Source organism: Erithacus rubecula, assembly GCF_903797595.1.
Source record: "Erithacus rubecula genome assembly, chromosome: 29".
Taxonomy (NCBI): Eukaryota; Metazoa; Chordata; class Aves; order Passeriformes; family Muscicapidae; genus Erithacus; species Erithacus rubecula.
Genome location: NC_136681.1, coordinates 3,396,044 through 3,416,546, shown reverse-complemented (window position 1 = coordinate 3,416,546; position 20,503 = coordinate 3,396,044). Strand labels below are relative to the sequence as shown.

At 61.1% G+C, this 20,503-nt stretch overlaps 2 protein-coding genes across 9 annotated transcripts; both read left to right on the top strand.

Moving 5' to 3' along the window:
- The first annotated feature begins 1,058 nt into the window (after nt 1-1,058).
- LOC306813371 (actin filament-associated protein 1-like 2) lies at nt 1,059-8,902 on the top strand. Of its 7 annotated transcripts, none has more exons than XM_079328757.1 (17): nt 1,059-1,193; nt 3,380-3,508; nt 3,597-3,671; nt 3,760-3,839; nt 4,136-4,217; nt 4,298-4,530; nt 5,222-5,401; nt 5,549-5,620; nt 5,764-5,851; nt 6,227-6,444; nt 6,823-6,938; nt 7,013-7,136; nt 7,229-7,331; nt 7,679-7,828; nt 7,905-8,065; nt 8,173-8,283; nt 8,374-8,902. In XM_079328757.1, the coding sequence occupies exons 1-17, from the start codon at nt 1,178-1,180 to the stop codon at nt 8,398-8,400; spliced, it is 1,965 nt and encodes a 654-aa protein (XP_079184883.1). In that variant the 5' UTR covers nt 1,059-1,177; the 3' UTR covers nt 8,401-8,902. The 7 variants fall into 7 exon arrangements, with proteins under 7 accessions (XP_079184883.1, XP_079184884.1, XP_079184881.1 ...); XM_079328758.1 differs by having other exon boundaries at nt 7,226-7,331; nt 7,688-7,828; XM_079328755.1 differs by having other exon boundaries at nt 7,226-7,331.
- Nucleotides 8,903-10,104: 1,202 nt separating this feature from the next.
- On the top strand, nt 10,105-20,290 carry FHIP2B (FHF complex subunit HOOK interacting protein 2B). 2 transcript variants are annotated; one of them, XM_079328748.1, is made up of 17 exons: nt 10,105-10,224; nt 10,334-10,412; nt 12,059-12,228; nt 13,377-13,481; nt 14,979-15,101; nt 15,527-15,670; nt 15,757-15,953; nt 16,027-16,135; nt 16,386-16,462; nt 17,173-17,362; nt 18,397-18,557; nt 18,627-18,746; nt 18,822-18,912; nt 18,991-19,134; nt 19,290-19,430; nt 19,510-19,610; nt 19,695-20,290. In XM_079328748.1, exons 1-17 carry the CDS (start codon nt 10,180-10,182, stop codon nt 19,798-19,800), a joined length of 2,103 nt encoding a protein of 700 aa, XP_079184874.1. In that variant the 5' UTR covers nt 10,105-10,179; the 3' UTR covers nt 19,801-20,290. The 2 variants fall into 2 exon arrangements, with proteins under 2 accessions (XP_079184874.1, XP_079184875.1); XM_079328749.1 differs by having other exon boundaries at nt 10,132-10,224; nt 14,982-15,101; nt 19,695-20,218.
- The last annotated feature ends 213 nt before the right edge of the window (nt 20,291-20,503 follow it).

Here is a 20,503-nt window from a genome sequence, read left to right as displayed (position 1 = left end):
CACTGAGGCAATGATTTGGGAGACAGGAGAGCACTGGAGTGATAATTTTGGGGTACAGGAAAGCACTGGGGCGATGTTTTGGGGGTACAGGAGATATTTGGTCGATATTTTGGGGGTACTGGAGCACACTGGGGCGATTTGGGGGTACAAGAGAGCACCGGGGCGATGATTTCGGGGTACAGGAGAGCTCTGAACTGGGATGGTGACGGATCAGAGCAGGGCACGGCTCGATGGCCACTCCCCGGGGGCCGGGCACTGTCCCCGTCCCCTCCCGGCCGCTCGGACCCCGGGCAGCACCTTCCCTTCTCACCCCCCTCCCCTCCAGGCACACATTTTGGGCAGGACCCCGCACCCCCCCGACCCCTCCACGCTCCCCGGTTTTTGTTTCCAGCCACTTTCCAGCCGCTAGACCTTTTTTTGGATGTAAAGAATGTAATTTATCGGGAATTCACTGGCCCATACTTGCCTTTCACTGCTACAAACGACATATCTATAAATATATATATAAATATGGGTTGTTTTCGGACTGGACTACAGTGATTCACTTTCTCTGTTTTTGTTAGAGTTTATTTTATTTGCTGGTGTCGGAGAATCCGCGTGAGAGTGATTTTTTGCTTACAATTAAAGGTGAAATGGCTTTATCCAGCCCGGCTCCGCAGCGTTGCTTCTCCCAGAAATCCCCCAAAAATCCCCCCGGAATCCCCCCCGAAACCCCCCGGAATCCCCCCGGCCCTGCCTTGTCCCCGAGCGCGGGTCCCTGCAGATGGCGGTGCTGCTCCGAGGAGGATGCGGAGCCTTCCCCGCCTTCCTCCCGCCCCGGCCGGGCTGTGCTGGGGGCCCGCAGGGCGTGTGCGAGCCGAGCCGGGCCGGGACAGCGCTGCACCGGTCCCGGTCCCGGTCCCCATCCCAATCCCGGTCCCGGTCCCCGTCCCGATCCAAATCCCGGTCCCGACTCCAGTCCCGGTCCCGATCCCCATCCCGATCCAAATCCCGGTCCCGATCCCCATCCCGATCCAAATCCTGACCCCGATTCCCATCCTCATCCAATCCTGATCCCGACCCGAATCCCCATCCCGAACCCGACCCCGAACCCGATTCTGATCCCGATCCCAATCCCGATCCCAATCCCGACCCTGATCCCGACCCCGATCCCGGCGCGATGTGACGCTCCCGCACCATGTCCCGGCAGCGAGGTACGGGGGCTCCAAAGGGGGAACAAACCTAAAAAAAGGGGGGGAAAGAGGGTTCGGTGTGTGGGGGTGCCCACGCGGGGCGCGGCTGGTGTGGGGTGACCGTGGAAGGGAAAAGGGGTTGGGGTGACAAAGGGGTGCTGGGAGGTGCTGGGATGAACCTGAGGGGACAAGGAGGATCGGGGTGTCCCCCCCGACATTGGGGTGCCGTGGCAGGGTGGGGAGGGGGACAGCGCCTCTTCCAGCGCCCCCCCAGGGGCAATTTGGGGGTGCAAGAACCGTGGGGGGAGCGTCCCCACCCTGCAGCCGTGGCCTGGAGCCTCCGCACATGACGAGTCACGCTGCAGCTCCCTGCAGCCTCCTCTGAGTCATCCCTGGGCCAGAGCCACCCGCGGGGTCCCCCGGGTCATCCCCACACCCCGCACCCCCCAATGCACCCATCAAACCCCGCCTGCACCCCAAATGTCAGCCCAGAACGGCACCGCGCGTTCCCATGGCATCCCTGGGGCCGCCCCGTCCTTCCTCCTCCTCCTCCTCCCCCACCCCCGAGGCTGAGGATGCCCCCAGCTCTGCCAGGAGACGCTCTGTGTGTTTTTTGGGGGGCGTTTTCCTCCCGCCCCGCAGATGTTTTCCATCCCGGCTTTCCCTTGGCAGCAGGCAGCGGGCACCGGGCCAGCGATGAGACTCGCCCCTTTGCCCGGCTGCTGGGCACATCTGGGCACATCTGGGCAGAGATCGCTGCCCCACCGAGGGCACCGCGGCCGGGGGGAGCGCGGGGGGGGCCGCAGCGAGGGCAGAAGGGTGAATGGACGGAGATGTCATTGCCCAGGAATTCGGCCTGGGCGGAGGAGAGCAGAAAGGGAGGGAGGGTCAGAGCCAGGCCCGCTGCCCGGGGGGGACAGTCCCCGTGTGCCCCACACCGCCCTCAGGTCCCTTCAGCCAGCCCCTTCCCCAGCTCCCTCCCCACGTTTTTCCCTCAGGGAACTCTTTCCCCCCTTTCCCCTGCCCGGTTTCCAGGGAAATCCAGATGTTCGGGCCCAGCTCCCGCGTTGCTCAGCCGCACGGCGCTGCCAGATGTTTCCTCTCCCCGAGGGCAGGGTGTGTGCTCCCCGTCCGGGGACGCGCCGAGGGGACGGGGGTCCCCCCGTGCCAGCAGCTCCGGGGGAGGGGGCTTCACCCCCGCGACCCCCTGGAACACTCGTGGCAGCGGGGGACTCCTTCCCCCCCGCCCTCACCTCACCCTGGGGGTGCCGCCTTTTTTTGGGGTGCGCTGCATCCCTGCTGACCCGAGAAATGGGATTGAGGGATGTTTCAGGACGAGCATCCCGGTGGTGGCTTCATGGGACTGTCCCTTTCCCGCTGGGAAATGGCGGGGGGGGACCCGAGGAGTGGTCGGGATGGTTTGGGAGGCACCAGCAGGTTCTGGGGGTCTGGAAAGTGGGATCGCAGCGGGAGCAGCGAGCAGAGCAGAATCCCGAGAGGGATTCCAGAATTCCAGAAGGAGCCTGGGGGGAACCGGGCGGCGACCCCGAGGGACTCGGGGACATCTGCCCACCCTGTGGTCACTCACGGACCCCAAACTGCCCCCCTGGGGACACAGGGACCCTCTGGCCGTGCTCGGAGTCTCTCGGGGGCGGAGGCGGTGCTGTCGCTGTCCCCGCTGCGGGCACAAAGCAGCTCCTTGTCCCTCTCTGTCGGCTCTGAGGGGCGGGGGTGAATGTCGCTTCTTCCTCCTCCTCCTCACCTTCCTCCTCCTCCTCCGCACGTGGAGGAGCAGCAGCAGTGCAGCCCCCGGCCCCGGGGAACAAACCGGCTCTGTGAGCGCACACAGAGCAGCCTTCATCCCCGCGGGCGCCGCTCCTCATCCTCCGCCGGTGCCCCCGGGCCCGACAATGGCCGGATTGTGCCCGGCCGGGGCAGGTGCTGGGGCGGGGCAGGGCCGGTGGGACCGGGCACGTCCCCACGACACTGGGGACACCCCATGGCATTGGGGACACCCCAGAGTATCGGGGACATCCCATGGCATTGGGGACACCCCATGGCATTGGGGACACCCCCAGAGTATCGGGGACATCCCATGGCACTGAGAACCCCCTCATGGCATCGAGGACATCCCAGTGCGGGGGGCAGGGATGGAGACCCCAGCCCCCACGGTCCCCCGGAGGGTGGCACGTCCCTGTCCCCCGCAGACCTGGACAAGCTGCTGTCGGACCTGCGCTCCTTCCTGCTCATCCTGGACCGCGAAAGCCTCAGCACCACAGCTCGGGCCAAGAAAAGATCCGTGTCCGAGCTGCTGTCGCGGCTGCAGAGCCCGCCGTGTGAGTGGGGGTCTGGGGGCGGGGGGAGCCCCCGGGGGGCTCGGGGGGGCTCGGGGAGCGGGGCCGTGACCCCGCGCTCCCCCCGCAGCAGAGGATGCAGAGTACATGATCATGCGCTGCCTCTCGCCCTCCCCGGGGACCCCGCAGGGCCGGACCAGCCCGGGTGAGTCCCCACGCTCCCACCCGCGCCATCTCCTCCTGCTTTGGGGGGGTCCCGGAGCCCCTCAGCATCCCTGTGGTGTTTTTACCGGCAGGATCCAGGACGGAGGATGCAGCGGGAGGCAGAGGCTGCGAGTGCCGCCCGGGCAGCGCCCTGAGCCTGCACGGAGGGGTCAGAGGGGGCGGGGGGACTCTGGGGTCTTTGGGGGCTGTGGGGCCGTGCGGATTTGGGGGCTCTGGGGGTTTTGGGGTGCTGTGGGGTTTTTGGGGGGCTATGGAGGCTCTGGGGGCTCAGCCAGAGGCGCAGGGGTTGGGAAAGGGGTCAGTACATGCCAAGGATGGCACCCGTGGCCAGTCCTGCTCTCAGAGGGAGGGGTCCAACCAGACTGGAAGGTTTTTTGGCAGACCCTCCCCACTGTGAGGTTCCCGGAGTGGGCAGCACGTTTGGAACACCCCTTGTACCCCCAGAACAAGGTGCCGGGTGCCCCCCCGCCCCCCCCGGCCGATGACTCTTATGAAGACGCCGAATCCCCCGGTCACGGCAGAACGGGTGAGGTCTCCCCGCGCCCCCTCCCCAGCACCCCCGTACCCCCCTCATCCCCCTTGCCCTGACCCCATCCCCGCTCCCAGGCGGTGGCGACAGCGACAGCAGCCACTACGAGTCGTACGGAGAGGAGGAAGGGGAGGAGGAGGAGGAGGGGGTGACGGACCGGGCTCACTACCTGCGCTGGCCACTGGCCACCAGCGGCGAGCCCGAGCCCCCCGGGCGGCCCGAGGCGCAGCTCTGCGGCTTCCTCTGGAGGAAGCGCTGGCTCGGGCAGTGGGCGAAGCAGCTCTTCATCGTCCGGGAGCACGTGCTGCTGGTGAGGGGCTGCGGGAAAGGATGGAGGAGCAGGAGATGCGGGTGGGCGGCGGCCAGGACAAACTCAGGCGCTCTACTAGATTCTGGTCTTGAAGTTTGTGGTTTATTGCGTGGGGTGTGGGTGAGAAGGGCTGAGCTGAGCCAGTCCCAGCTCGGGGCAGGGCAGAAAGAGAGTGGGGGGTGGGAAGAGTTCTGAGAGGTAAGAGTGGTAACAGAGGGAAGAGAGTGATTTTCCCATTCTTCCCTTCTCCTATGTTGAATATTCTAATTTCCACTCACCAATCTAATACAAGACATAAACCCTACAGCATTTACACACAGCCTTTAAGAATCATTACATTACCATCATGTGTTACACTTCAAACCCTAAAAACGACTCTGAACCCTTCTGCCAGGCCAGCAGGGTCTTCTCTGACCTTTGGACCATTGTTCTATCAAGAGGAGATTACTTTTGGCTGGTCATCTTATTGTCTTCTAGTCATTTAGTAATTAAGATTTGGTGTCTCAAAGATGGCTTCAATTTCAATCTCACTTATGGTTTCCATATTCTCAAAACCTTTTGCTAGGCAATCATATTTATAAGGTTTTCGGTGAGAGGCTGGCAAGGAGGATGGAGAAAAGGATGGAGGGTGGGAGAGGTGCCTCTCCTGACCCCTCTGTTCCCCCCTTGACCCCTCCGTGTCCCCCCCAAGTGTTTCAGGTGTGCCGCTGACCTGCAGCCGGTGCTGGAGCTGGACCTGCGCGGCTGCCGCGTCACCTACAAGGACAAGAGGGGCAAGAAGATGCCACACGCGCTGAAGGTGACAGGGACGGCGGGAGAGGCGCTGGTCATCGGCTTCCAGAGCCGCCAGCAGGCTGAGGACTGGAGGAAGGTTTGGAGGTGTTGCAGCCGGGCAGGAGGGGGGTGGGCTGGGGGAGATGGAAGCGCAGCGCCCATCCTGCCTGTCCCAGTTCTCCCTTCCCCTTTTGGGATGGGGATTTTGGAGCCCGGGGTGCAGCGCTGCCCGTTTGCCCCGCAGGTGATCGAGGAGGTGAGCAGCGATGCCCCGAGCGGGCTGGCAGCGCTCAGTGTCCCCGCGACACCTCCCAGGGTGAGTTTGTCCCCCGGGAAAAAATGGGAATGGGTGAGGAATCCACCCCAATCCCATATCCTGGTGTCCGTCTGGGGAGGGGGTGCTGGAAACCCACAGAGATGGGGCTGCCCCCTCCCCACTCTCAGCCTGTCGCACCGCAGCTCGGCAAGGAGGAAGAGGAGGAGGAGGAGAATCGGTCCCGGCAGAGCCCGGCCCGAAACCCGAGGAACGGAGAGGAGAGCAGAGGAGGTGGGGGTGAGGGGAGGGGTGAGGGGGGATGGGGTGAGAGGGGTTGGGTGAGGGGAGGGATGCGGGGATGGGGATGCGGGGGAATGCGGGGATGGGGTGAGGGTGATGCGGGGATGGGTGAGGGTGATGCGGAGGTGGGTGAGGGGGATGCGGGGATGGGTGAGGGGGATGCGGGGATGGGTGAGGGTGATGCGGGGATGGGTGAGGGGGATGCGGGGGTGGGTGAGGGTGATGCGGGGATGGGGTGAGGGGAGGGATGAGGGGATGGGTGAGGGGGGATGCGGGGATGGGTGAGGGGGATGCGGGGGTGGGTGAGGGGATCCTGCCCGCTGTGCCCGCTGCCCAGCGCCGTGCCCGCTGCCCCGCTGCCCGCAGGGTTCCTGGCCGTGCGGCTGCGCGGCCGCTGGCAGCGCCTGTGGTGCGCGGTCCGGCACGGAGCCCTGCGCATGTTCCCCGAGCCCGGCGCTGCCCAGCGCCCCGTCTGCGCCCTGCGCCTGGACGGCTGCGAGGTGTCCCCCGGAGCCGCCGCAGGGTCCCCCCAAAACCTCCGGATCCGAATCGCCCAGCGCGGCCGGGAGCTCGCCCTGCTGCAGGTGAGTGAACGCTGGGGTACCCCCTGTTCCTTCCACGGGGCACCCCCCGAGCCTGGACCCTGCCCTGGGAACACCCCCTGAGCCCGAACCTTTCCTCGGGGACACCCTCTGAACCCAGACCCTCCCCTAGGGACACTCCCTGACCCCAAACCCTCCCCTGGGGGCACCCCCCGAGCCTGGACCCTGCCCCGGGGCACCCCCTGAGCCCAGACTCTGCCCGGGGGCACCCCCTGAGCCCACATCCTGCCCGGGACACCCCCTAAGCTCAGACCCTGCCCCGGGGGCACCCCTTAAGCTCAGACCCTGCCCCGGGGGCACCCCCTGAGCCCAGACCCTGCCCCGGGACACCCCCTAAGCTCAGACCCTGCCCCATGCCAGGCCCGTTCGGATGAGGAGAGGGAAGCCTGGCTGAAGACCCTGCAGGCCAGGGAGCCAAAGAAGGGGGACGGGCCCCCCCCGAGACCCCCGAGGCCGAGCAGCCGCCCTGCTGCCGGGTAAGGACTCTGGCCACCCCTGCCCTTCCCGCTCCGCTGTGCGGTGTGGGAATAATGGGGACCCCTCCTTGCAGGGGGCTGCTGCAGCGCCGTGTCCCCACCCCCAACACCTACATGGACGATCCCTTCGGGCAGCCCCCGCCAGCCGAGACCCCCAAACAGCATCTCTACTCCAACGCGGAGCGGCTGCAGCAGCTGGTAACCTCTGCTGGTGCCCTTTGGTGACCCCATTGGTGGGGGGATCCCCCCTCACTGTCCCCTTGCCCACGGGCTTCTCCCTTCCTCAGCAGCAGAGCCTGGACCGGGCAGGGCCGGGGCAGCGCAGGAGACCCGTGTCCGCCCTGCCCGGCTGTGCCAGCCCCGCCCCGGGCAGCGCCCGGCCCCCGCGGGCAGGTGAGAGGGGCTGGGGGCTCCGGGGGGGTGTGCCCACACTGCCCAGCTCTGTGTGCTGCCGTGGGCACCAGAGATGGGATTTCTGTGTCCTTCCTCCCCAGCGTTCTTCCTCTTCTTCCCTTCCTTCCCCTGCCTTTCCTCCTGCCCCTTCCTCTCTTCCTTTCCTCCTGATCCTCCTCTCTCTTCATTTCCCCCTACCCTCCCTCCTCCATCCCCCTTCCTCTCCTCTTTTCCTCCCCACCATCCCTCCCCTGCTCCATCCCTTCAGCATCTTTTCCCCCCTTTTCTCCTGACCCTCCCTCCTCTTCCCTTTCTCCTGACCCTCTCTCTCTTGCCTCCCTCCCCAGCCCCAGGAGCAGCTCTCCGGGCCAGGCCTGCCAGCGCACAGCTGCCCAAGGACAGCCCCAACCTCCAGAGCAGGGATTTCTCCCTGTCCCATCACACCCTGACCCTGCCCGAGAGGAAGGGGACGCGGGACGGGCTCGATGTCCTCATCGGTAGGAGCAGGGAGAGGCTGCGGTGCCGGGGTTTGGGGTGCGCGGCTTCGGCATCGCTCCCTTCTTGTCCTTGCAGGGAAAAAAGCTTTTCCCAAGCTGGAGGAGAAGGTGGAGCAGCTGGAGAGGGCGTGCCGAGCCAAGGGCAGGCTGCGAGCCGGCTCCGAGATGAACCTGCTGGCCCTCGGCAAGTCACTCAAGGGTCACATCGCGGCCACCGCCGGCTCGGCCGGCTCCGAGGTGGGGACAGCGGAGAAGGAGCGAAACGCAGGGACAACGAAGTTTGGAGAGGAAACCCGAGGTCTGGAGGCTCCTCTCAGCCTTTTCCCCGCTGTTTTCCCCCGCAGGGCTCGTTCCTCAGGCCGCTGCTGAAGCGCACCACGTCCGCCCGCAGCGCGCTGAGGCCGCCCCCGTCCCCGCGCCCCGCGGGGAGGGGAAATGTGATGCAGAAAACAAAGGTAACCCCAAAATCCGGGGCGGCGGCAAGGGTTCAGGCGATCCCAGACGAAAATCAGGGGTTGACCCCCCCCTCCCATCAATTTTTCCAGGAGTGGGAGATGAAATCTGCGATGTGACCACCCAGAGAGCCTCGGGCTGCGCGTGGATCGTGCAGGACCAGCCTGGATTCAGCTGGAATTTGACTTTTATCCGTCACTATCAACGCTACAACTACGCACATCTATTTTTTATATCCAGATATATCGGTACTCACTTAGCAGCTCTCCACCCCTGGGCTTCCAGTCTCTCCCTGCTGCGTCCTCACCCATCCCAGCAGCTCGTTTTTGGGGTGCAAATTTGGGGTACAACTTCAGGAGCTGCTGGCTCTGTGCCCAGTCCATCAGCAGGACCCCAATCCCCCCTGCCAGGATCCCAAATTTACAGGGATGGGGCACGCTGGATGCAGCAGTTGTGGGGGACACAAATCTGGGAGGAATCCGACTGTCCATTCCCTGGAGTCAGCGGGACCAGGGCTGGGCCCTGGGCGGTTTTCCAACAGCTGAGCTTGTCAGGGCTTGGTTTGAATTGGAGAAATATTATTTTTTTTAAAGGATTAAAAAAAAAAAAAAAAAAAAAGTCGTAAAACTTGGGTTGTGCTGTGGGAAAGGATGAGCTGGGAATGGGGCATGCTCGTCCTTGTCCTGGTGAGTGCGGGATCCATCCCAGGGAGGAAGTTTGTGGGGTCAGACCCGATGCAGTGAAAGGAGTTTTTGGGGTCAGTCCCGACCCCAAAGAAGGAGACTGGGGGGTCCATCTGGGGTGGGTTGATGTCCCCCCCGGTGTATGTGGGGGGTTTGGTCCCATCCAGGTGTGTGGGGTCCATCCCCATCCAAAGAAGGAATTTGTGAGGGGTGTCCCAATCCCTGGGAAGGAGATTATAGGGTCAGTCCCCATCACAGGGAAAGGAGTTTGTTTGTTTGTCCAAAATAATGGAGGGGACACCCCAAAACACGGGACACCCAAAAACAGGGGGACACCCCAAAATAATGGAGCACAGCAGCAAAGGCTTGACTCCGAGACTGCCCCTCTTTTAAGGTTCATGTCAAATTATTTACTACCCCAACTAACACAGCCTGAGTTCCCTGAGGGATTTTACTCATACGTTCCAAACGCTCTACTACTTCCCAATTGCCTGGTAAAGTAGCTATCACTGATTTTACCTAAAGATTGCTATTTTGAGTTATACACTCCTTAAGTTGAGCTGTTGCACAAACAGAGGGTACCCCTGATCTTTCTATTGCTGCAGTCAGTTTGTCAACAAAATTAGAAAAAGGTTCCTGTGGATCTTGTCTAATGTTCATATAAGATGGCAATTCCACTCTTTCTGGTCTAACCCTATCAATGCAGCCCGAGCTAACCCGTTGTCTCTTTTACATCTGGCCCCAATAGGGTTTGACTCTGGGATGTGACAAACCGACCAACCCCCATAAACTGTTCCAGTGTGATCCCGTGAAACCCACCGTCCTGTGCTCTCTGAATAAGTGCAGCATCCTGACAAAGACCCTGGAAGCGAGCCTGCCATAGCATAAATTGGGAACTTGTCATAATTAGTTTGAAAACATTTTTTACATCCTCTTGCAACAATAACCCTGATCCCCAAATATGATTAAGCACTTGGTTCCCCGTGCATGCCAGCTTCATTAACTGCTACGAAGCTGCACTAAGGCACCTTCCCGACCCCGCCACCCCCGCCTTGTCCCCCCGCCCCGGTCCCGCCCCATCCCGGGAGCGGCGCGGGCGGTGCCAGCGGAGCGGGGCGGGACCGGGGCGGGACCGGGGCGGGACCGGGGCCGGCGGGGCCGCGGCGGGGTCGGCACCGGGGCCGGGATCAGAGGCAGAACGGGGGGGTCCCAGCCATGCTCAGCCGTCTGGGAGCGCTGCTGCAGCAGGCGGTGGAGACGGTGAGCGGGGAGGGGAGGGGGCGACACGGGAGGACGGGACCGGAACCGGGAACGGACCCGGGAACGGAACCGGGACCGGGACTGAGCCCGATCCTGCTGTGCTGAGCAGCGGGAACCCAGCGTGGACCTGCTGGAAGCCTTCGTCGAGCACTGGAGGGGCATCACCGGCTACTACCTGGAGACCACAGGTGAGTGGGGTGCGGGGAGAGGCTCCCCCAGGTTTGGGGTACTTTTTTTTCCTGGGATTGGGATCCTTTTTTCCCCCTGGTGGGAATCAAGTCCTTGTGTGTGGAAACCCCTCGTGTGCTAGGAGTGGAACTTGTGTCCTAAAACAGCGTGTTCTAAAAGTGGGAATAAGGTCTCTGTGCCCAAGGAGGGGGGGTTGTGGTGCTCTAGGAGGGGACCCCATTCCCTGGGATGCGATCCCACATCCTGAGGGAACCGCGTGTCCCTGGGAGAGGGTCCCTGTGTCCTAAAAATGGGTCCCCGGCCTAGGAATAGATACCTGTGCCCTGGGGCTGCGTTAGGGGACATGTCCCGGGACACCACCCCATGTCCTGAGACACGACCCCATGTCCCAGGACAAATCCCTGCACGGTGGGATGGGACCCCACACCCTGGGACAGGACCCCAGTGCGCTGTGGCCGCCCTGGCACGCGGGACAAGGCTCGGGACCCTCCTTTCCCAAACCCCGGCAGATTTTCCCAGCCGGGCATCTGTGCCTTGCCCCGACCCCCTGGAATCGGGGTGGGATCGGCACGGGGGTGTTGGCAGGGAGGGGACAGTGGGGACACGTCCCTTTGGGATGGCTCAGACAGCACCGGGAGAGGCTCCGGCCCCGATTCCCGGGCGGGTCTCGGTCCTGGCGGTACCGGGGGGTCTCCGGTGCCCACCGGGGGTTCGGGATGTCCGGCAGTGTCCTAGGCCGGAGCGGAAGCGGCTGCTCCATGCTCACATTGCCATCTAGCGACATTCCCGCTCCGGAGGAGCAGCGTGTGATCCTGAGAAGGGAAAAGCCCTGGCGGATCCCGGCGGCACGGCCGGCACCGCTCCGGGGCACCGCGCCCGCCGCCGTGCGCGGGGGGACCCGCCGCAGCCCCCAAACCCGAATCCGTGGATCCCTGAATCTCTGGATCCATGAATTCCTGAATTCCCGAATTCCTGAATTCCCAAATTCCTGGATCCGTGGATCCCTGAGTCCCTGAATCCACAAATCCCTGAATCCTTGAATCCGTGGATCCCCAAATCGCTGGATCCCTGAATTCCTGAATCCCTGGATCCCAAAATCCCCAAATTCCCTGAATCACTGCATCCCGAAGTTCCTGAATTGCTGGATTCCCAAATCCCCGTACCCTGAACCACTGAACTCCTGAATCCCCGAACCCCCAAATCGCCAAACCCCTGAACCCCTGAATCTCCAAAACCTCAGATTCCTGAACCCGCAAATCGCCAAACCCCTGAATCCCCGAATTCCCAAATCCCTGAACCCCAAACCCCCCAAACCCAAACCCCAAATTCCCAAACCCCCGAACCCCCGAACCCTCGAACCCCAACCCAAAACCCCTGAATCCCTGAACCCCCAAATCGTCAACCCCAAATCCCCAAACTCCCAAACCCCCGAATCCCCGAACCCCAAATTCCCAAATCCCCGAACCCCCGAACTCCCGAACCCTCGAACCCCAACCCGAAATCCCTAAATCCCAAAACCCCTGAATCCCTGAAACCCCAAATCATCAACCCCAAATCCCCAAACCCCCAAACCCCCGAACCCCAAACCCCCAAACCCCCGAACCCCAACCCGAAATCCCTAAATCCCCAACCCCCCGTCCCGCAGACGAGCGCGTCCCGGCGCGCCAGACCGACATCCCGTGGCGGCTGCGGCAGCTCCTGGACATCCTGGCGCACGAGGAGCGGCAGCGGCCGCCGGCGGAGGCGGGGCGGTGCCTCGAGTACCTGCTGCAGCAGCGGCTGCTCGAGACGCTGGCCACGCTGGCCAGGGCCGAGGTGAGCCCCTGGACCCCCGATCCTGGAACCCCCGAATTCCTGAATGAATGAATCCCCAGATCCCTGAATCTGTGAATCCCTGAATCCCTGAATCCATGGATGCCCAAAGCCCTGAATACATGAATCCCCAGATCCCTGAATCTGTGAATCCCTAAATCCCTGAATCCATGGATTCCCAAATCCCTTAATCTGTGAATCCCCAAATCCCTGAATCCGTGAATCCATGGATCCCCAAATCCCTGAATCTGTGAATCCCCAAATCCCTGAATCCATGGATGCCCAAAGCCCTGAATCCATGGATCCCTAAATCCCTGAATCCATGGATTCCCAAATCCCTGAATCTGTGAATCCCTAAATCCCTGAATCCATGGATGCCCAAAGCCCTGAATCCATGGATCCCTAAATCCCTGAATCCGTGAATCCCTAAATCCCTGAATCCATGGATGCCCAAATCCCTGAATACATGGATCCCCAAATCCCTGAATCCGTGAACCCCCAAATCCCTGAATACATGGATCCCCAAATCCCTGAATCTGTGAATCCCTGAATCCTTGAATCCATGGATCCCAAATCCCTGAATCCATGGATGCCCAAATCACTGAATCCGTGAATCCCGAAATCCCTGAATCCCCAAATCCCTTAATCTGTGAATCCCCAAATCCCTGAATCCATGGATTCCCCAAATCCCTGAATCTGTGAATCCCCATATCCCTGAATCCGTGAATCCCTAAATCCCTGAATCCATGGATACCTAAATCCCTGAATCCGTGAATCCCTAAATCCCTGAATCCATGGATCCCCAAATCCCCAAAAATAAAATAAAATACAATGAAAATGAAATAAAATAAAATGGGGAAAAATACAACGGGAAATAAAATAAAATAAAATAAAATAAAATAAAATAAAATAAAATAAAATAAAATAAAATAAAATAAAATAAAATAAAATAAAATAAAATAAAATAAAATAAAATAAAATAAAATAAAATAAAATAAAATAAAGTGGGAAATAATCCCCCAGATTTTTTTTTTTTATTTGATGCAGAGAATTGAGTTAAAGCCCTCAATGTTAAAGTGAAGGCAGAGATGGGGGGGATAATTTGGGGTGATTTGGGGCGATTTTGAGGAAATCAGGGTTGTTTTTTGCAGTACCCCTCCGGGATGAGGCAGCAGGTGCTGCTCTTCTTCAGCCGCCTGCTGGGGCAGCTGCAGCACCCCCTGCTGCACTACCTGAGCGTGCACCGGCCCGTGCAGGTGAGCCCACCTGGGGAGCGCCCCCCATTCCATCCCAGCACCCCCGATTGTATCCCAGCACCCCCCATTCCATCCCAGCACCCCCAAATCTGCATCCCAGCACCCCCCATTCCATCCCAGCACCCCCCATTCCATCCCAGTGCCCCCCATTCCATCCCAGCGCCCCCCATTCCATCCCAGTGCCCCCCATTCCATCCCAGCGCCCCCCATTCCATCCCAGTGCCCCCCATTCCATCCCAGCACCCCCCATTCCATCCCAGCGCCCCCCATTCCATCCCAGCACCCCAGATTGTATCCCAGCACCCCCCATTCCATCCCAGCGCCCCCCATTCCATCCCAGCACCCCCAGATTCCATCCCAGCACCCCCCATTCCATCCCAGCGCCCCCGATTCCATCCCAGCACCCCCAATTCCATCCCAGCACCCCAGATCTGCATCCCAGCACCCCCAATTCCATCCCAGCACCCCCCATTCCATCCCAGCACCCCCCATTCCATCCCAGCACCCCCGATTCCATCCCAGCACCCCCCATTCCATCCCAGCACCCCCCATTCCATCCCAGCACCCCCCATTCCATCCCAGTGCCCCCAATTCCATCCCAGCACCCCCGATTCCATCCCAGCACCCCCAGATTCCATCCCAGCACCCCCAATTCCATCCCAGCACCCCCCGATTCCATCCCAGCACCCCCGATTCCATCCCAGCACCCTCAATTCCATCCCAGCACCCCCCGATTCCATCCCAGCACCCCCCGATTCCATCCCAGCACCCCAGATTGTATCCCAGCACCCCCCGATTCCATCCCAGCGCCCCCCATTCCATCCCAGCGCCCCCCATTCCATCCCAGCACCCCCAGATTGTATCCCAGCACCCCCCATTCCATCCCAGCGCCCCCCATTCCATCCCAGCGCCCCCCATTCCATCCCAGCACCCCCCATTCCATCCCAGCACCCCCGATTCCATCCCAGCACCCCAGATCTGCATCCCAGCACCCCCGATTCCATCCCAGCACCCCCAATTCCATCCCAGCACCCCCAAATCTGCATCCCAGCACCCCCAGATCTGCATCCCAGCACCCCCAGATTCCATCCCAGCACCCCCGATTCTATCCCAGCACCCCCAGATCTGTATCCCCAAATCTGCATCCCAGCACCCCCAAATCTCCATCCTAAATCTCCACCCCAGCACCCCCAAACCCCCATCCCAAATCTCCATCCCTGCACCGCCAAATCTCCACCCCAGCACCCCAAATCTCTACCCCAGCACCCCAATCTCCACCCCAGCACCCCACATCTCCACCCCAGCACCCCAATCTCCACCCCAGCACCCCACATCTCCACCCCAGCACCCCAAATCTCTACCCCAGCACCCCAATCTCCACCCCAGCACCCCACATCTCCACCCCAGCACCCCAAATCTCCACCCCAGCACCCCAAATCTCTACCCCAGCACCCCAATCTCCACCCCAGCACCCCAAATCTCCCCCCTGCTCCCCAGAAGCTGCTCCAGCTCAGCGGGGACCGCCTGGGCTCCGGCACGGAGAAGGAGGAGGTGCAGTTTGCTGCCGTGCTCTGCTCCAAAATCCAGCAGGATCCCAGCCTGCTGCCCTATATCCTGGAGGTGGGGCAGGGTGGGGTACTCAGGGGGGGTCGGATTCTGGAATTGGGGTCTTGGAGCTTCCTTGGGGGGAGGGGGAGGAGGAGGGGAAAAGGGGAAAAGGAGAGAATGGGAAAAGAGGAGAAAGGGAAAAGGAGAAGGAAAAGGAGGAGGAGGGGAAAAGGAGAAAAGGAGAGAAGGGGAAAAGGGGAGAAGGGGAAAAGGAGAAAGGGAGAAGGAGAAGGAGAAGGAGAAGGAGAAGGAGAAGGAGAAGGAGGAGGAGAAGGAGAAGGAGAAGGAGAAGGAGAAGGAGAAGGAGAAGGAGAAGGAGAAGGAGAAGGAGAAGGAGAAGGAGAAGGAGAAGGAGAAGGAGAAGGAGAAGGAGAAGGAGGAAGAGGACAAGGAGGAAGGTGATGGCTACAATACTTTTCTGCTCCTCATCTCTGCAGGGAAGGAGCATCCTGAACGGGCAGAGAGCCGCGGGCAGCCCCGGGGATGAGGGTTTGCAGCATCCCCCGGGCAGCGCCGCCGCCTCCCCGCCCCGCAGGGACAGCAACCTCATCACCTGCCTGGTGGGGCTGTGCAGCAGCAAGGTGCGGGCACGGCGGGGGTGGCACTTTGGGGACAGCACTGCCAGGCGTGTGCTGTGACCCCTGTGCCCTCCTCCTGTCCCGGGCAGAGGAGCAGGGTGGCGCTGAAGGCTCGGGAGAACCTGCTGCTGCTGGCGCGGCTGCCGCAGGAGGCGGGTGCCGCCTGCCTGGCGCGGGGCAGCGCCCTGTGCCCGCTGCTGGCCGGACACCTCTGCCACCTCTACAGCGCCGTGCCCGCTGGCACCGACCCCGCCGATGTCCTGGCCATGGGCAGGGCCAGCTGGAGGTGAGGGGACGAGAGGCGGGGTGCCAGGTGTCGCACAGGTGGTGGCACAGCCGCGGCTCTCTGTCCCGTGCAGGTCGCAGGGGGATGGTGCCGGGGATGGGGGTTTCCCTGGGAAGGAGAGCCTGGCTGAGTTCCTGGGCTGGCTGGACTTCCTGGATGAGCTGGTGATGGGCGCCCACCCGGTGAGAATCGCGGGGTTAATTAATCTGGGAGTTAATTAGTGCAACTAATCGTCACTTTGTCACCAGCCCAGAGCGCTGAGTGTCACCTCCAGGGGTGGGGAGTTCACCCTGGACAGCCCCATTCCAACATCCAGCCCCTCTTTCCCTGAAGAAATTCTTCCTAATCCAACCCAAACCTCCCCGGGTGCAATTCAAGACCGTGTCCATTGTCCTGGGGGGTCTCCACTCTCAGCCCCTCCCTCTCCTCCAGCTCGTGGCCGATGCCATCACCGAGGCTGTGGAGGAGAAGTTTTTCCAGGGAATCCTGCAGCCGCAGCTCCTGCAGATGTGAGTGACCCCAGCTGGGGTTTTGTGCTCCTCAGGAGCCCCTTGGAGCCAGGAGTGGGGGGTGTGGGAGCCTGGGGGGTGGGCGGTGGTCAGGACAAACTCAGGTGCTCTCTATATTCTGATCCTGAAGTTTGCAGTTTATTGCATTGCGCGTGGGTGAGAAGGGCTGAGCTGGGAGCTGCCAATCCCAGCCCAGGGCAGGGCAGACAGAGAGTGAGGGGACAGGAGTTCTAAGAGATAAGAGAGGGGAGTAAGAGAATGAGGGGAGTGAAGTAAGAGAGGTAAGAGAGCGATTTTCCCATTTACAGCACAATAAATCTTCTATGTTGAATATTCTAATTTCCACTAACCGATCTAGTACAAGATACAAATTCTCTAACATCTGCATACAACCTATAGGAATGGCTATATTACCATGTTTTACTGATTTCTTATCTCTAAACCTTATCTGGGACCCTTCCTGTCTCTGCTGCTCTTTGGTGTGTTTGCAGCATCTGGTATTATCTAAACAAAGGGAGACCTTCAATCATCCACATTGCTGCTCTCAGCCACACAGTCAAAAACTTCTTTCATTTCTATCTCGCTTATGCTTTCCATATTCTCAAAACCTTTTGCTAGGCAATCATATTTATAAGATTTTCCTGATCCATCCTTCCCAACGGGGGTTCCCCCTTTTTCCCTGGACAAACCCTCCCTCCCCACCCTGGCAGGTCGGAGCTGGCCGTGCTGGGCGCCACGGCCGTGCTGACGGGGACAGTGCGGCAGCTCCGCGCCCCCGCCCTGCTCCAGCGCCTCGTGCTCTTCCTGCTGGGACCCCAGCGGCACCCCGAGACCCCCGGGGACGCCCCCCACCCCCTGAGGGCGCAGCTCATCGAGCGCTGCGACCACCTGTGTGATGAGGTGAGCTCACCTGGGCTGCTGTCCTGGTTCGAAGGATAGGTGTGTGCTAAGAAGAATGTAAATCCTCCTCCCTCCAAATTATCAAAATTTTGAAATTAAGGGGCTCTCAGGCAAAGATATGGGAATAGGAATAACAGTTCTTTACTAGGAAAATTAAAATAGAAATGCAGTATTACACAGAACAATCCCAAACCCTGCCAGAGTCAGAATCCAAGCTGGCACAGTCAGTCAGTCAGGGTGGTGGCACAGTCCCATTCCATGGTGCTGCATCCTCCTGCAGGGGCAGATGTGGCTCAGCTGGAGCAGTGCTCCTGGAGAAGGTGCAGTTTCCTCTGAAGGTGCAGGGATGATGTGGAAGGGTCTGGCTTTCCTCTGGGATCCAGTGGGAAAGGCTGCTCTGCTGTTCCAAATCTCAGTTTTTATCTGGGTAGGAAATGCTTGGCTCCTCCCCCTGGCTGGAGCATCTCCCAGTGGGATGATGGAATTTTATCAGCCATGCACTGGGACTCACTGGCCATGAACAGGAGATATCTCCTGGAGGGAGGATGGGCTGTGGGAAGATAAAGATGATTGCCCAGCTGGTTTAAAGATGGCCCATTAGCAGATAATGTGTGCCAGGAGATCAGGGTCACTGCCACACCCAGTTTTAAACAATGGCCCATTAACAGGAGATATCTCCCACAGGGATAGGAATCGCTGCCACACCCAGTTTTAAACAATGGCCCATTAACAGGTGATACCTCCTGCATGAAGGGTGGGTCATGGGAAGGATAAAGATGATTGCCCAGCTGGTTTAAAGATGGCCCATTAGCAGGAGATATCTCCCCCAGAGCTAAGGAACATTGCCACACCTCGTCTATAAAATATGGCCCATTAACAGGAGATATCCCCACGGAGATAAGGATCCCTGCCCAGCTGGTTTATCAGCTGGTGACAGAATCCAGACTTTCAGTCACATCCTGAATTGCAACCTAAGACAGCTGGGAGGGTGTGTGGGAGTGCCAGGGGGGTCTCACCGTGCTGCCCGTGCCCAGATCAGCCTGGCCAGCCTGCGGCTCTTCGAGGAGCTCCTGAGGAAGCCCCACGAGCACGTGGCTCACAACCTGGTGCTGCGGAACCTGGAGGCCAGGGCGTACCTGCAGCGCGGCCCCGAGGAGCGCGGGCCCCCCGAGACCGACCCCGAGGAGGACGGGCTGTGAGTGAGGGGGGCAGGGAGAGGGGGCAGCCCCCCAGTGCCCACCCCGCTGATGCTGACCCCACGCAGGGACCTGGAGGAGGATCCCTATTTCACTGACGGATTCCCAGACAACTTTGGGAGTGCAAAAAATCCTTCCCCGGCATCGACATCGGCGGGGAAGGGGCAAGTGAGTGAGGTGGTCAGCAGGTAAGGGTTTGGAGGGGCTGGGCTGGGATGGGGGAGCTGCATCCCCCTCCTCATCCTCTCCTCCATCTCTTGCAGCTTCCTCTGCCTGGTCCCCGAGGAGGCCAAAACCTCCTCGTGCATGGAGGAGGGCGGCTACGACACCTACGTGCACGATGCCCTGGGAATGGTGGGTGCCTGGGGGTGTCCCCAGCCTGGGAGTGGCTGTCCCCACTGTGACTCTCACCTTCTGTCACCCTCTGGCCAGGTCCAGGCATGCAGGGCCAGCTCAGCCTCCTGGGGGTGGCCCTCGTCCCCCCGGCCCCTGGACTCGTGTCACCCTGGAGTGGCTTTTTACGAGGGACACTTCCTCAAGGTGCTGTTTGACAGGATGAGCCGGATTTTGGATCAGGTACCAGGGAGCACCTGGGTGTCTGCTGGGCCACACAGGGGGCTCCAAGACCCCCATAATTGGGACAAAAATATCAGCAGTGCTCAGTGGGGACTGGCTCAGAACAAGGGGATGTTTGGGGTCACCCCCACACTGAGCATCCCCCCCCATCCCAGCCCTACAGCCTGAACCTGCAGGTGACCTCGGTGCTGTCCCACCTGGCTGCCTTCCCCCACCCCCACCTCCACGAGTACCTGCTGGACCCCTACCTCAACCTGGCCCCCGGCTGCCGCTCGCTCTTCTCTGTCCTCGTCAGGGTAATGTCACCCTCTGTGGGGCTGTGGGGGCACGGGGACACCCCTGGACAGGGGGGGTGACTCTGGGCTCCCTCCCCAGGTGATCGGGGACCTGATGCAGCGGCTGCAGCGCGTGCCCCACGCCAGGGCCAAGCTGCTCCTGGTGCGCCGGCAGCTCCTGGGGCTGGTGCCGGGAGAGCAGTGAGTGCTGGGGGGGCAAAACGCCCTTTTTGGGGGGGATTTGACCCCACAGACCCCCCTCCCCAATCGCTGGTTTCCCCGCAGGATGGATCACACGGTGCTGTTCAAGGGCGTGGTGGTGCTGGAGGAGTTCTGCAAGGAGCTGGCTGCCATCGCCCTGGTCAAGGGGCCACCTGAGGGGCCACCCTGAGCCCCCCCACCTTCAGCCACTGGAGATGGCCCAGCCCACGTTCTGGTGGCCCTGCAACAGCCAGGAGTGGCCGTGGCACCGCGGGAAGGACCTGGCAGGAGGATGAGGAGGCACCGAGTCCTTCATTGTCACCTGGGCCAGCCCCGAGGTGACGCCACGTCCCCGTGCTGGGTGTGGAGCCGTGTGTGCTCTGGCTCCTCCTGGGTGGTGGTTCCTGCTCCCCCCGCGCCCTCGGAGCTGCCCCCAGCCCCCCAAGGCTCCGGCAGGGAATTTTTAGGCAATAATGGGGTGTGTGGGGCAGTGCCCCCCTGTCCCCTCAACTGCAAGGACTCTGCTGTCCCCTGCCCTGGCGCTGTGGCAGGGGGAGTGACGTGTGTGACACGTGTGTGTGTGTCTGTGTGTGTGTGACACGTGTCTGTGTGAGCTGGTGGGGGACTGTCTCTTCCCAGGGTGATGGGACTCTGCTCCAATAAAGCTGTGACCCAGCACCACCTCCTGTGCTGCTTCCCGAGCACCCCCAAACCCCACTCCCCATTTCCCCCAAACACCACCAAACCCCACTCCCCATTTCCCCCAAACCCCACTCCCCATTTCCCCCAAACACCACCAAACCCCACTCCCCATTTCCTCCAAACCCCACTCCCCATTTCCCTCAAATACCCCAAACCCCACTCCCCATTTCCCCCAAACACCCCAAAACCCC

Bases quoted from the DNA above. Each gene is read 5' to 3' on its own strand.
- FHIP2B (XM_079328748.1), top strand. From the start codon at position 10,180: ATGCTCAGCCGTCTGGGAGCGCTGCTGCAGCAGGCGGTGGAGACG. The intron at 10,413-12,058 runs GTGAGTGGGGTG...CCCGTCCCGCAG, and splicing joins CTACTACCTGGAGACCACAG to ACGAGCGCGTCCCGGCGCGC. The intron at 18,747-18,821 runs GTAAGGGTTTGG...CATCTCTTGCAG, and splicing joins GTGAGTGAGGTGGTCAGCAG to CTTCCTCTGCCTGGTCCCCG.
- LOC306813371 (XM_079328755.1), top strand. The intron at 3,672-3,759 runs GTGAGTCCCCAC...TGTTTTTACCGG, and splicing joins GCAGGGCCGGACCAGCCCGG to CAGGATCCAGGACGGAGGAT. The intron at 3,840-4,135 runs GTCAGAGGGGGC...TTGTACCCCCAG, and splicing joins CCCTGAGCCTGCACGGAGGG to AACAAGGTGCCGGGTGCCCC.